Source organism: Amaranthus tricolor, chromosome 12 (genome assembly GCF_026212465.1).
Source record: "Amaranthus tricolor cultivar Red isolate AtriRed21 chromosome 12, ASM2621246v1, whole genome shotgun sequence".
In the NCBI taxonomy this organism is placed as follows: domain Eukaryota; kingdom Viridiplantae; phylum Streptophyta; class Magnoliopsida; order Caryophyllales; family Amaranthaceae; genus Amaranthus; species Amaranthus tricolor.
In genome coordinates, this window is record NC_080058.1 from 1,629,837 (window position 1) to 1,644,149 (window position 14,313).

Here is a 14,313-nt window from a genome sequence, read left to right on the forward strand (position 1 = left end):
AAGTAACTATTCCTAAGAATTACTTGCAAAGAAAGTAATATAATACTAGTATAAATAAGAACATAAAACAATGTAAAAGTTTATAAATAGAAAGATTAGTCCAACTATCTTCGATACACACCCCCAAAAGACAGCCCACAAGTTTTTTAAGAATCATCTATACAATCATTAATTTTTTGAAACTTGTAACCATCTACTCCTCCGTCTCATTTAGATCGTACATCATCACCAAAAAGCTCTTACAGAGAAAATATAACAATATGATATAAACAGAAGAATATAGAATCATAAATTTACATATTTTTGAAGTTTAAGAACCAATATTAGCGTGCTGTTATATGGCCATGCTACGTCTCTTCTTGAAGTTTCCTCCAGCCTCGGGATTTCCTTTCTTCATCATAGCCACAAATTCTTCGTAGTTGATCCGACCATCCTAAAAAGGGGAAAACAATGTATTGAATAATGTATGTTTTCTTTGCAAGTAAAAATGATCAATGATCTTATAACCTCACTTACATTATCACCATCCACTTCAGAAACTATTTCCTTGATGTCCCTTCCATCTTGCATGCCAAACTCTTGTAGAGCTTGCTCTAGCTCTTCCATTGTGATATACCTAAGATGAACAAATTTTTAGCTAACACAAAAATTTTTTACATCAGAAATGATTATAAAACATACGTATTTACCGGTTTAAACTGATTTTTAAGGATTATATTTCATAATATACATTGATGATAGAGTGTTAAATCAATCTCGTGACCTAAAGGCCCTAAACCATTAGCTCAATCTTTGGATGAGATTGTTCTTCGACATAGTATCAGAAGTCCAGTCGATTTTGGACCATTGATTTCTCATTTTAAGTGGATGTTTAACGTCAAATTGTCAGCATTAAAAAAACTTTTGCAAAAACTTTTGTACATAATACAATGTCAATATTGATAAGTAAAACACATTTCCAGGGGCTACAAACCAATAACTTAAATTGTTGGTTGTAGCCAATGATAAGTTATATAACCAATTAGATATTTGTGTCATTACCCGCTATTGTCTTTGTCAAAATACTGGAACGCCGTATACAAATGTTCTTCCCTATCCATTCGGTTCATATGCATAGTAGCTGTGATAAACTCTTCATAGTCTATAGTTCCGTTTCCATCTGCATCCGCCTGCTTTTTTCGATGAACATTAGAATACATTCTCACGATTATCTTTCATGTTTTTGATCGAGCATAAAGCATATTCTGGGGTTTCTAGCATGAGTATATAACATATCCTAGGACTTCAATCATTAGCTTAAGTTAATGGTTAAAGCCTTAAGATATGTTATACTTTATACTCTATACTCTTATCAGTTTATTCAAGGAAAAGAAAGAGTGTGCATGAATGAATGAACATAAATTACTCACAGCTTCCATCAATTGCTTGACCTCCATCTCAGATATCTTAGTCCCTTGCTTTGCCATTCCCTGCTTGAGTTCTTCGAGAGTTATAGTCCCGCTATTGTCAGTGTCCATGCTCTTAAACATTTCTTTAAGTCCCATGATTTCTTCCTCTGAAAGACAACCAGCGATAACCTAGCTCATAAAAATACATCTTTTTCAGTTCCATGATTATATACATATGTCATTACCTCAATGTCATTAAGCAACTTCCCTGGTCCCACCTAAGTGAGTTTGGAGTAGTTAGATGTATACAATCTTATTCTTGTTAATGAAAACAAAGTGGTTATTTCTGATTGACCCTTTGCTAGCAAACATCATTTGCAATTCACATGAATGGAAATTGCACATGATTTAATGATCATTGTAACATAGTCCATTTCAATCCAAAATAAAAAATTATAAGTGTAAATGGTTGTTGGTTGCTGGTTGTTGACTTTTTATTTTGTTGGCTTTATAGCTAGCTGGATAAAACAACTAATTTAGAGTGTTGTTTTGTAAAACTAAGTGTTGGATAAAACAAAGACGAGACAAATAGCAAGGCTATGTACTGACCCGTAGAGCAACTTTTTTGAACTTGTTCATCGCTCTAAACTGTTTCAACCTATCAAGTACAGCATTATCAAGCGGAGTATCAGGAGCCTCTCCATCCTCCTTAATCCATGGATGATCTGACAAATAACCCTAAATTCGTTAGGAATGTACTCCTAGGTGCTAATGTTTATAGAAAGCCTAATAAATGTGAAGCAAATGAAGATTTCTAAAACAAAATAAAGAATATTACAAGCAACTTACTAAGAACTTGATAAGCTGTAAGCCTTTGTTTTGGGTCAGAGTTCAACATTCTCTTGACAAGATCTTTTGCTTGGGGTGAAAGCGAAGGCCATGGATCGGTTGTGAAGTCAATATGACCTCTTAAGATCGCGTTGAATATGCCATGTTCCGTTTCTGGTGAACACAAAAGTCACATTTCATTTTTCGGTCATATAATGGGGCTTGTGGGTGTTTGACAAATAGCTAATAGCTGAGTGAAGTTACTGATTTGATCAATTGATTTTGAACAAGCTGATAGGAGCAGTTTGTTGTAAATTAGCCATTCATAACAAGTAACAAGTTGTTTCAACCAAATTAATTTATCAAACACCAACAATAGATAGTTACCACCTAACCATCTATTTTTTCCTTAATAAGCTAAATTATCGGACAAGATACATTCCCGTACACATCCAATGGCCTATAGAAAGATGAATCTGGCTAATTGCCTAAAAACTAACAGGGCAAAAATGAGGGACTCATTAAAATCAATATAGAACATTCCACCCTCTTAGTTAGGAAAATAGACTTTTTCCTAAAAGAAGAGAGAAAGAAATTGTTGGTAAACAGACCTGCCCAAAAGGGGGGAACACCACATAATAGAATGTATAACATGACCCCAACACTCCATATATCAATTTCTGGCCCATATTTTCTCTTTAAGACTTCTGGTGCAATGTAGTATGCACTCCCAACAATGTCTTTGAAGGCATCTCCTGAAAAAATATAAGGAAAATGACTCGTTAAATCACGTGTGCTTATTTATGTGAAATTTCAAATGGTGTTTGCAATCAAGAATCGATCAAAAAATAGTGGCGGACCCAAAATTTTAATAATAGGGTCCACGACATTAATCGATTAATTAGATAAAAACAAAAAAATTGGGGGGCTGTGACAAGTTCTATCTAGTGTAACATAGTTTGCCGGTTAATTCGCGATTCACTCGAAATGACCCTAAAATAAACCAAAAGTGACCATAATTCGCTTATTTTAATTTGCGATTCGCAAGGAGATTAGTGAATCATGTGACTGTTTAATAACCAAGATATTAAACATTTTTTACTTTTTTTTTTGAAAATAAGTATAATCTATAACTTATGGTACTCCTAGGACCCTTACTCGGTCTCTAATGATTGGAAACATCCTTTTTATTATTATAAGGTTAAGATTGTGTACATTAGAACCTCAAAACTCGCTTAGACATAAGGCATTTAGTATACCATTATAAACATTGTTCCAAATAAAGGCATGAAGATCCATTCACCTGATTTGTAAAAGACAGAGAGACCAAAATCGGTAGCCTTGAGAGGGGAATTCTCATCTTTATTCAAGAGCAGGAAATTCTCTGGTTTAAGATCACGATGAATTACACCCATAGAATGACAAGTATGAACGATTTGAACAATGGTTCTAAGCAATGAAGCAGCAGCACGTTCAGAGAAATGGCCCTTAGCAATAATACGATCAAAAAGCTCCCCACCAGCACAAAGCTCCATGATCAAATGTACCGAGTGCTTGTCCTCGTACGCACCCTTAAGCTCTACAATATTGGGTTGTCCTGTTAGATGATGCATGATCTGAACCTCTCTCCGAACATCCTCAATATCCTCCTTATTCACCAGCTTCCTCTTTGCAATAGTCTTGCAAGCAAATTGCTCCCCCGATTGTCTATGAGTAACCAGATGTGTCACCCCAAATTGCCCTCGACCTAGCTCCTTTTGTTAGAAAATAAAATAAAATAGAATTAGAATTTTAATAATTAATTATTTTTATACATGCTCCAATCGAGACAAGACCCATTTCTCTTCTAATAATTCGTTATTTTCATAATTAGGACTTTTTATTATAAATAAAATGTCATTGAAGGTAGATCAAAGACATAAAAAGACAAGCAGAAAAACAAAAATTTCTACAAACTTGTTTTCTTTGTCTATCACCTTTCCGAAGCTATATATAGACTTGACATCCTCCATGGGTCGACCTAACACAGGCCCATTTTGTGTAGACTTAGATTTCTTATCAGCTCGTGCAGGGGATGCTGAAGGAGGTAATGCTCGAGTGGATGACTCGGGTTTGTGGGTGCTAGAATTAGGAGCATTAATGCCAGAGGTGGAAATGCCGCCCTTTTGATCATCGGAGGGTTCGTTGGGGGCTGTGTTGCCTCGAGGGCAACAATTGCCCATGGAAGAAAGACAGGAGAAAAGAGAGAATGATGGATGCTTGGGATTGGGGTGAGGTTCAAAGATTAAAGAACTGCTTTTCTTCCTTATTTCTTTTTGGGTACAAAAAAATAAGAATGAAAAAAACAAGGGTTTATTTTTGTTGAAAGAGCAGGAAAAAAAAAGGGAAAATACAGGTTGGATTGAAGAAAAAAAATGCAGGGAAGAAAGATGGGGATGATGCTGAGGAATTGTAGGAGAAAGTTTTATGAAAGGAACTTTTTTTTTTTTGAGAGGTTCAAAAGAGGGAAATAGAACTCTAAAAATTAGTTGGGGAGGATTTCGCGGGTTCTTAACAGTTTTTTGCTTTTTTGTTTTGTCAATAATTAAAGGATATAAATGTTAAATTCTGTAAATTTTTTTATTTTATTTTGAGGGTATAGATTGTTTTACATCTTTACACAGCTAAAATATTCCTACATACTATTACATAAAAATACAGCTATTGTAAGAGCTAATTAGCTATTTTTGACTCCGAATTGGTTTGGTTTGGTTTTTTTCTAAATTGTTACCGATGATTTTATCATAATGTTCATTGACGATAAAAATTTTATAGAAAGATTCTCTACTATCTGGGAATTAATGGTCGCATAAACTAATCTAGAATGTTTGTAAAATTTTATTAAGACATGTCGCCACATTTTTTAGAATGAAAATGATTGATAGTTTGATTTTATAGAAAATTCTATTAAGACGCGACATAAATCAATTAATCATCTGTTCTGCTTCTGCGAAACTGGGATCTTGAAATCTCTCATATAGTTCACGGTGTTGATTTGACCTGCTAATTTTATTAACTAGTTTGATTGATATTGAATCCGTTGCTATAAGCAGCATGTTCAAAAAAAGCATATTCATAACAATAAACTGTATCAACTTTACCAAAAATTAGCATTGGACGCTTTGACCACCAATCCTTTATCTGTATCAAAATGAGCTAAAATTGCCCAATTCAGCAACTTTTAGAGCATTGATAAAGTGAAAAATTCAGATAAACTTACCTCTCAGGTAAGAATAGCAGCAAGTTCATCCAAATTTTGCTTTGCATCTTACAATTGTAACCAATGGTGCAAAAATGCAGTCCCCTCAAATTTCGGAACCTGGTATGAGAAAGATGTTTCAAATCAGCATTAGCATCATAAGGAAGGATTAATCATAAACAAACCATTTAGGAACAGGAAAAGATCTCTTCCAACAAAAAGTATCAATGGCTTTGATCAGCTAACAGGACTCAAATTAATGCACTGTTTGTCCGCTTTGGAACCAACCAAACACGCCACTGCCTTCACTTGATGGCCAGATAAAGTATCCATGACAAGGTCACACGAGTTGGCGAACTTTAGCATAATCCATTATTCTTGCCAATACACACAATCACTTGCATAATTACACCAGTAAAAGCGTACCTGCTAAGATCCTTTTCTGAAGTACAAGATTAAGGTCGAATTCTTAAACAACCAAGTGCTGCCCCAACATTTTCCTGTCACCAGTACCAAATGCAGCATTAAAGCAAAATCAAAGATCAACAAGTTCAAACTTAAATCACCTTGCATTGCATATGTTTATTGTCAAGAATCAATCGGAAACAAACTCTTTGTTATCGAAGGGAAAGACTGCGTACATCCAACCCTGAACCCCGTCTTAGTGGGAACCAAGGTGGGAGTCACCTAATAACATTGGGTCAATGCAATGTTATAGTTTAAGTTTCATAGGCACAACATATAACCTCACCTTTAAACAAATAAAAAGCTCCTTAATAGCTCCTTCATCATAAATCAGAATTAAGGTTAATGACATCCATGTAAAAGACCATTTACAGAATCTATTTAGGAGTCTAATGCCAAAAGGCAAATATCGACAAGGTTTAACTGTAGGAAAACAAAACCTTATCTTCAAGGCACTGAGAACTTCCGTTTATTAACAACAGTGTGTTTTAGCTGCACAACTCTCTGAGCTAAATGTTGTTTGCCTTCTCTATTCAATCCAAAGAAAACAGTTCGAAAATTAACAGCGCTAGGTACAATACAGTCATCCAACATTTCAAATAACAATTGCATTGCTTCTTCAGATTTTCCAATCTCACATAAACACGATATCAGCATCGAGTAAGCCTTGAAGTCTGGAAGTGGTCCTTTTAGCCTCATACGAAGAAACAATTTCCGAGCATCTTCAAACTTTTGTATGTTGATGTAGCCACGTAGCAATGCTGTATATGTGACAATAGTAGGATGACAGCCTTCTTGCCACATTATCCTTAAGAAATCCAATGCTTTATCCATCTGCTTTTCCTTACAGAAATGTGTAATTAACGCTGTATAAACATGAACCGTTGGATGAACACCTGCCTGTTTCATAGAATCTATTTTGGCTAATGCCTTGTCTAACTGCCCGTATTGTAAGAGACCATGAACGAGGCTTCCATAGATGTAACGATCAAGTGTAGAGCGGTCTTCTTCAACGTCATTTGCTAAATCTAAAGCTTCCTCCACTTTGCCCTTCCTAAAAAGAGCCCTAATAAGCAAGGAATAACTCAGAGGTGTGGTGAAACCAGCTTTTCTTAGATATTGCAAGCAATTCTTTGCATCTGCCAGTTTACCCATTTGGCATAAGCAATCAAAGAATACTTCAACCAATTCTTTATCGGGAACCAATCCTGCACCAATCATCTCTTTGAACAATTTGATGCCTTCATCCAATTTCCTACCCTTTCTCCCACATAGGGACAAGATCAAGAACTTGTACGTACTTGCTGTTGGTTTTATGCCACTAGCTTTCATTTCATTGAAGGTTTTTATTGCCGTATCAGTCAAGCCCACTCGACCATACAACATTATCATGATTGTGTATGTATCAGGTGTTGCCAAGTTCCCATTTCTTTGCATTTCATAAAAAATATTTCTCATGTGCTTAAAATCTTTCCCTTTACCGGCTACTTTGATTGCCATGTTGTAGGAATTTGTTGAGTGTCTATAACCCGGTTGATTGCCCACCCATGAGAAAAAACGAAGGGCGACATGACCATATTGACTGCAAATGTTTAAGATCTCAGTCACAAGATCTGGTGTATGCAAAATTTTTAAGTCCTCCAAAGCTTTTTGCGTACTAAACCAATCTTTACGCGATGACAAAATTGCACAGATTTTGCGCAAATCTTCATCACCGAAAGCTTGTGGTACAGGCTCCGGCAAAACATACTCTGCATTAGGGTCAACATTGTTTGACTCGATATTATGTATCTCCCTCTCCGAAGATTCATCTTCAAATACTTCAACTACTTCACAGTAATGCTGACAACTTCCTAGTATCTTCTTCACCTCTTCCAGTTTTGTGGTTTCCTTGTTCCCCTTCAAATAAGAACTAACACAACGGTAAACTTCTTTCCCGATATTAATCTTATTATCTCGCATTCGATACAATACTTTGATCATATCATCGGTCTTTGAGCTCCTACAGAGTTCTTTGATGAAAATCAAGTAACATTTTTGTGTGGCTCTAATTCCTTCCTCCTCCATTTTATCAAATACTTTCCAAGCATCTGAAATAGCGTTGTTTCGTGTATAACCTGCAATCAATGCTGTGCAAGCAACAGAGTCCAGCTTAATGCCCTTTATTAACATCTCACTATATAGAGCACAGCCTTTCTCGTACTCATTCGAGTTAAAGAAATACTGCATCAGTTCTGTGTAAGTTGATGTTAAAGGTGTAATACCAGCATGCTTCATGCCGTTAAACAGATTCAAAGCCCGAGAATGATCATTGATTCTCAAGTATCCATTTATTAAAGCTCCATAAACGACCTCATTAACAGAAGTTTTTTTCTTCATGATTTCAACAATCTCTAGAGCATCGTCCATCCTACGAGCCTTACAAAGCCCCTTCACAAGGATTTCAAAGTACTCGAAACTAAATGCAAAATTCTTAGTCTTAAGATCACGAATCAACTCGAAAGCTTCTTTGATGCGTTGTGACATACAAAAGCTCCTTAAAACACATGGATATACATTGCATTCGGGGATTTGGGATAGATTAATCATGTCATTTGCGACCATGTAAACTCCATCTACATCTCCACAATCAGCAAGGCAATTGAGTAACATAGTATACATTCTATTATCTACAACAAAACCCTTTTGGACCATCTCCTTGTAAAACTCTAATGCAATTTCACCTTGCCTACATTGACAAAGTACACGAATTAACCATCTATATGCATCTTCATCGGGTTTAAACCCGAATCTCTTCATTTTTTCAAAAATCAACAAAGCCTTCCCAACCATCTTTGCCTTTCCATAATGCATAAATACGATTGTCCAAGTCTTAATATCTTTCTCACAATTATTTGCATCCATTTCCCCCAGCAGCTTCTCAACCAGTTCAAACTCCTTAGCTCCCCCTGCTAGATACAACATAGTGTTGTAGCATTCAGTGTTAAGACAACTCACATTCTTCAATTTCACCCAACTAAAAAATCTGTTAGCCAAATGTGGCACTTTAAAGCACCTCTTTAACACTTTCATGACAATATCAGAACTTAATTCACCAAATGAGCCATCCAACCGTTCCTCCATCGAAATCGTAGCATTCATTTCCCTAACAATCCCTGCTATCCTGTGCACAACCTCACTGGAATCATCATTTCCATTTAATATTCTAAACTCTGCAACTTTCTTAACAAAAACCTCTTCACTTTTACTCTCAAACTTCTCCTGGGCATTTTCACAAACACCTTGAGTGCAATGTCTCTTTCCAGCAAAAACTGAAGACCTTGTTTCAGGGAATGAAAACCCAAACGGGGTTTTAGCATCGGTAAGATTTTCAGTCCCTAATATCTCAGTAATCTCATTAAAAAGTGAATCTTTATCATCTTTCACAGGTAAAGTATGTTTCTTTAGCCGAGTTTTCTGGATTTTTTTAGGTTTTGATTGATTTCTTCTCCCTGTAAATGTTGACAGTTTGAAGAACTGAATTTCAGTGTTGCTAATTGAGTTGAACAGTCTAAATTTAGCCAGAATTCTCATGATTGGGAAACTAATAATGACTAAATACTGAATAGGAGTAGAAATATTGTTTCATTAGTCCATTGCAGGTCAATAGTACAAGTAATACTCCCTCCTTTTCGATTTAATAGAATAATTTTTTTACGCACTTTAATTCACTAATTTAATCTTTAATAATCACACCTATATGGAATGATTTAATAAGGTGACTTTTTTATATTGTAATTTATCTTTTTGTGTTTTGCTTATTTTATTAATATATCTTTTGTCTTTTATAATGATTTACAGGTTACCATGATTTGATTAGGATTTTCTTTGATAAAAAATTATATAAAATTTAATATTAATAATCTTTATAATGAAACGAATCAAACAAGATCTCACTTGACTCTGTTTTAACTTATAGATTAAAAAAATAATCACAAATTAAGAGTGATCAATGAATAGTATCATTTTGTCAAATGTTGAAGTACAAATAAAAAATTATAATAATTTTGAATTGACAATAAAGATTTTGGAAAAATTACCTAATATAATCCAGCTTTGTACTAATTTTCCTATAACAATTTCAACCTTTATTAATTATGAATAATCGCAATTATATTAAAAAAATTACAACCCATTAGTCCTATTTAGTTTTTTACACTTGTCGAGGCAACATTTTAGCATTTAATATCTCTAATTATTCTTAATTAAAAATTAAAAAAAATTGATATTAAAATAAATGAGAATAATGAGTAGAATAGAAGGGAGTAATATTTTTAATTTTTTGTTTTATTTTTCTATTTTTTATGGGGTAATTAACATGCAAAAATCAATCATCACTTAAACAACAATAGTAATGAATAAGTGATCATAAAATTTAAATTATTTATAATTAATTTAAATTTAAATTATTATTTATAAAAATTAATAAAAAGTTGAATTATTATTGGTAAATTTTCCTTTTAAATTTGCTATCAAATTAATTATTTGAGACTTGAATACTTCGATTAAGGAATTATCTCAAACAAGAAATAGAGCCATAAACCCTAAATCCTTGTAATGAGACTGAATCGGGCGAAAAAGCAGCACATATTTCATCAAAATGGCACCTTTCACTTCATATCCAATAATCAGGTAACTCTTCTTTTTAATCTTGTTTCTCTAATCACTCTTTTTGTGTTCTGTTACTTCTATATTTTCTTAGGAATAAAATAAAATGGGTTTGTTTAATTTGTTTTGATTTGAATTGGGTATTATTAAATTCATGTAAATTTGTTTATTGAGTTTCTCAATTCTTCAACAATTTCGGTTATATAATCATTCATTACATTCTTAATTCATATCACTGATTTAATGATTGAGTTCAGAAACACATATTGTTTTCGATTTTAAGTTAATTTCTAACTTGATTGGTACTAGGTATAGATAATGTTTGTGTAAATGGTAGTAAATTAGTGATAGTGCAAATACTGATAATTATAATAATGCATAGAAACCCCGGTATGGAAATTTGTAAATTGTAACTAAAAGAGAGAAGATGGAGGAGGTAATCAAGTAATGTTATTGTGAATTTTGTGAAAAAGGAAGGCAGGGACTTAATATGTTATTGTAATTTGATATCATTTAGTGTTTCTGAATAAGTATATTCTTTGATGTGTTGTGGCTATGAAAACCACTTTTATGGTGTTTGTAAAACTTTGGTTTTCTTTTATGTTAGCCGTTTCCTTTCCCAAATTTTGGTTATTGATGTTTCCCTATCTAGTTTCGGAAACGTTTGCATTTCTGTGCTTCCTAGTGTTGGAAGGTAGATAGAAAATCCAATTTAGAGATTGAATAAATTAATTGTGACAAGAGAAAACCCAATTTCTTTATTGAGATTGATGGGGACAATGAATACATAGCAGACCTTGGCTCTTCTCCTGTTTGATTTTTATGGCTTATTCGGAATGCTACGCATCACGTTTTTCCCCTATGCCACTGAACACTAAAGTGGCTTCAATCTAGGCAAGGAAAGTGGGTTGGATGTATATAGTTTTACCCTTGTAATGACAAAGAGGTTGTTCCTAATTCCTCTGATTGCAAACACTATTTACACCTTCACATACATGAGAAGCGTACTCATTGAATGAGTCATTTTACTTCACAAATCCAAATAGCTATAGATGGTTTGCCCCATCTGAATTGGACTTTATGTTGAATGTTATTAATGTGTCCTAAAGAGTCATATTGATAATAGAACCACTTTATGCATCCTATATGGTACAACACTATATGGTATGTTTTGATGTTTTTTTTTTTCCTTCTCTGGTGTAAAACCTTGGTCATTTGGATCAATGATAAGGCTTTCACACCAAGTCCTTATGTTATATCTGTTATTCTGTTACACCTCTTGTTTGATTTTTCATCGTAAATAAATTTGTTAACAATAGGTTTTCACTGTTCATTTCTCATACCAGCGGCAGACGTGGTTTCTATAAATGGGACATTTTTTTCAAAAAAAGTCATAAGGGGATTCATACTTCTCAACATAAGGTGCACAATAACAATGAACCTCCTTTTTCTGGTGGTGGTACCTATTCTTTTCTTGATGCAAGTTGCTTTCAGCATAATTTTAAGAATTGGCAGAATCAAAGAAAGAATAAACTCACTTCAAGCACTTTTAGCTACGCAATTGGGTTTTGGCCTCGTAGGAGAGTTCAATTATGGTTAGAGAAGATTGGGGCTATTGAACCCTTTTCTGGTAACTGTGCAACTTGCTGGAACAATATTAACGAGGAAGTAGCATTGGAAAGGTATAAACTAATTACTGGAAAGTCTGTATTTCTTCCTAAATCTCCAATAAATAAGCATAACTTTGAAGATGATTGGCTTGGTGCCTCTCCTGATGGAGTTGTTGAAGAAACGATTTATGGCTTGCGGTCAGGAGGTGTGTTGGAAATAAAATGCCCCTTTTTTGACGGTAATAAAAGTCGAGCATTCCCTTGGAAGCGTATTCCGGTTCATTACATGCCACAAGCACAAGGTTTAATGGAGATATTGGATAAGGATTGGATGGATTTTTATGTTTGGACTCTGAATGGAAGTAGTTTGTTTAGGTTGTACAGAGATGCAGAATACTGGGATACTATAAAGATAGCTTTAGATGATTTCTGGTGGAATCATGTACAACCAGCAAAGGAGCTGTACAATAAGTTCTACATCACAAAACCTTTAACCCAATTAAGATCTCTAAAGCCAGAACCACGACATGAACTTTGTAGCTATATTGTTTGTGAAAGTAAGCGCCTTGTGAATAATTCTAAATTGCTGGTGTTCGAAATTAATGGCGAACTACAAGATTATTGAACTCCTTTACATTGTGCCACTTCTTTTGTAATTCCCATTGCTTGATGCCCATTACAAGTTGACGAGAAGGAAGGCTAGTGAGCTTTTGATATGGTCTCATGGGAAGTTACTGTTATGTTTCTTTTCGCTTTATCTATACCTTTCTAATCTGTCTATGATGGTCTTCATTCTTTATTCCAAGTAATGGAAGAAAGCTAGGTGGAGCCTACTTAAAAAATTTAAACCTGATCATCATTTCATTTATGCAGGTTCTATATTGAGTCATTGGAAGTCTTAATATATTTAGCATTTCAGCGATGTTGAGCAAGCTTTTGTTCATCAGCTTGGGAAATAACTTCTCAAATGCTTGATTCCCTCGGTCAATTTCTGTATGATGGATATTGAATGATCTAAATACTAAACTGTGACAAATTAGGCAGGGCGCTTTCTCTGGTTTGACTTCGAGTTTATGACCCTTGGGTAAGCTTGTTGTTGTATATACTTTTATTTGTTGTTTTAATTATGTCATAGGCTATCATCCGTTTCTGAAAGAATTGACTATTATTCCTAGTTGTGTTTAATTATAGTGTTTTCGACTTATTCATGCTTGCTACTTGATTATTGTTCTTAGACTAACTAGTATTTTCTTGCCCTGATATGTACTTATTTGAACCTTTCTTTAAGTAAATTCAATAGATTTATCTGAACTTTGTAGAATGTGTTTTAGTAGTTGTAGTTCGATCACGGGTATCCAATACTGGAACTTATCAGAAGTAATCTGAACTTCCTAAAACTTAGCTGAATTATATTACTAAAACTTGATTTTTTATTTCTTGAAAGTTGAAACATGTTTGTATAAGGTTTATGAAATACACCCTTAGTTTATGTTAAGATCATGATGGTTCATCTCATTCCCGTACTCGTTACAGGTCTTCACTGTGGACTTTTATGAACAATACTTTGTCTTAACTTTATAATGCAATCTCCAAATCATGTCTTTCGTTTCTGTGCAGTAGGATGACTTGATGGGATGCAATTCTTGACGAGATAAGTTGCATATGTCTTGACTAAGAGAGCTCATTTTATGTAAGCTTAGCTTCTTCTCCATGGTTAACGACAAGAGAAGCCTGAAGGAAGAGATTAGAAACAAACTAGATTTTGTGCAATGAGTTGATTGATATTGGTTGCTACACAATGGCGTCTATTCTTTTTCCCTACTGTTTTTTGTAACCACATTTTAGTTGGACGAGCTATTTGCCAAACAGACGTATACTCTAGTTTTACAAAGATGTAAAAAGATAAACAAAACATATGCAAATGAAAGATAGAAAAAGGAAAGGACAAACAACAATGTAAAAGCCTTAATCTCAAAAGATTAAAATTAATTACATATATTCAAAAGAAAAGAGGATCAAGTTGAGTTACTAATAGATACCGAGTCAACTATTGGTTCATGATCTAGAATGGTCGACCCAACAAGTCAAGAAGAACATGGTTCAAAAGCCATCAGCGTATTCAGTTCATAAATACAAA

The 14,313-nt window shown here is 34.2% G+C and overlaps 2 protein-coding genes across 11 annotated transcripts; one reads left to right on the forward strand and one right to left on the reverse strand.

Moving 5' to 3' along the window:
* Nucleotides 1-35: 35 nt before the first annotated feature.
* LOC130828888 (calcium-dependent protein kinase 17) lies at nt 36-9,565 on the reverse strand. 6 transcript variants are annotated; one of them, XM_057694915.1, is made up of 9 exons: nt 4,193-5,449; nt 3,520-3,970; nt 2,828-2,971; nt 2,238-2,390; nt 1,998-2,113; nt 1,410-1,577; nt 1,042-1,169; nt 517-616; nt 39-433 (listed from the first exon to the last, which is right to left on the reverse strand). In XM_057694915.1, the coding sequence occupies exons 1-9, from the start codon at nt 4,436-4,438 to the stop codon at nt 335-337; spliced, it is 1,605 nt and encodes a 534-aa protein (XP_057550898.1). In that variant the 5' UTR covers nt 4,439-5,449; the 3' UTR covers nt 39-334. The 6 variants fall into 6 exon arrangements, 2 of the variants coding, with proteins under 2 accessions (XP_057550899.1, XP_057550898.1); XM_057694916.1 differs by lacking the exon at nt 2,828-2,971 and having other exon boundaries at nt 36-433; nt 4,193-5,451; XR_009047417.1 differs by lacking the exons at nt 39-433; nt 517-616; nt 1,042-1,169; ... (3 more) ...; nt 2,828-2,971; nt 4,193-5,449 and adding exons at nt 5,476-5,574; nt 5,881-5,954; nt 6,360-9,565 and having other exon boundaries at nt 3,832-3,970.
* Nucleotides 9,566-10,430: 865 nt separating this feature from the next.
* LOC130828146 (uncharacterized) lies at nt 10,431-14,208 on the forward strand. 5 transcript variants are annotated; one of them, XM_057693965.1, is made up of 4 exons: nt 10,431-10,590; nt 11,913-12,912; nt 13,050-13,260; nt 13,794-14,208. In XM_057693965.1, exons 1-2 carry the CDS (start codon nt 10,559-10,561, stop codon nt 12,799-12,801), a joined length of 921 nt encoding a protein of 306 aa, XP_057549948.1. In that variant the 5' UTR covers nt 10,431-10,558; the 3' UTR covers nt 12,802-12,912; nt 13,050-13,260; nt 13,794-14,208. The 5 variants fall into 5 exon arrangements, with proteins under 5 accessions (XP_057549948.1, XP_057549947.1, XP_057549945.1 ...); XM_057693962.1 differs by having other exon boundaries at nt 10,442-10,590; nt 11,886-12,912; XM_057693964.1 differs by having other exon boundaries at nt 11,913-13,260.
* The last annotated feature ends 105 nt before the right edge of the window (nt 14,209-14,313 follow it).

Coding starts and splice junctions, on each gene's coding strand:
- LOC130828888 (XM_057694915.1), bottom strand. CDS start 4,438: ATGGGCAATTGTTGCCCTCGAGGCAACACAGCCCCCAACGAACCCTCC. Junction 3,971..4,192: donor CTATATATAGCTTCGGAAAG/GTGATAGACAAA, acceptor TTCTAACAAAAG/GAGCTAGGTCGAGGGCAATT. Junction 2,391..2,827: donor TGTTCCCCCCTTTTGGGCAG/GTCTGTTTACCA, acceptor TGTGTTCACCAG/AAACGGAACATGGCATATTC.
- LOC130828146 (XM_057693961.1), top strand. CDS start 10,559: ATGGCACCTTTCACTTCATATCCAATAATCAG. Junction 10,591..11,885: donor ACTTCATATCCAATAATCAG/GTAACTCTTCTT, acceptor TGTTAACAATAG/GTTTTCACTGTTCATTTCTC.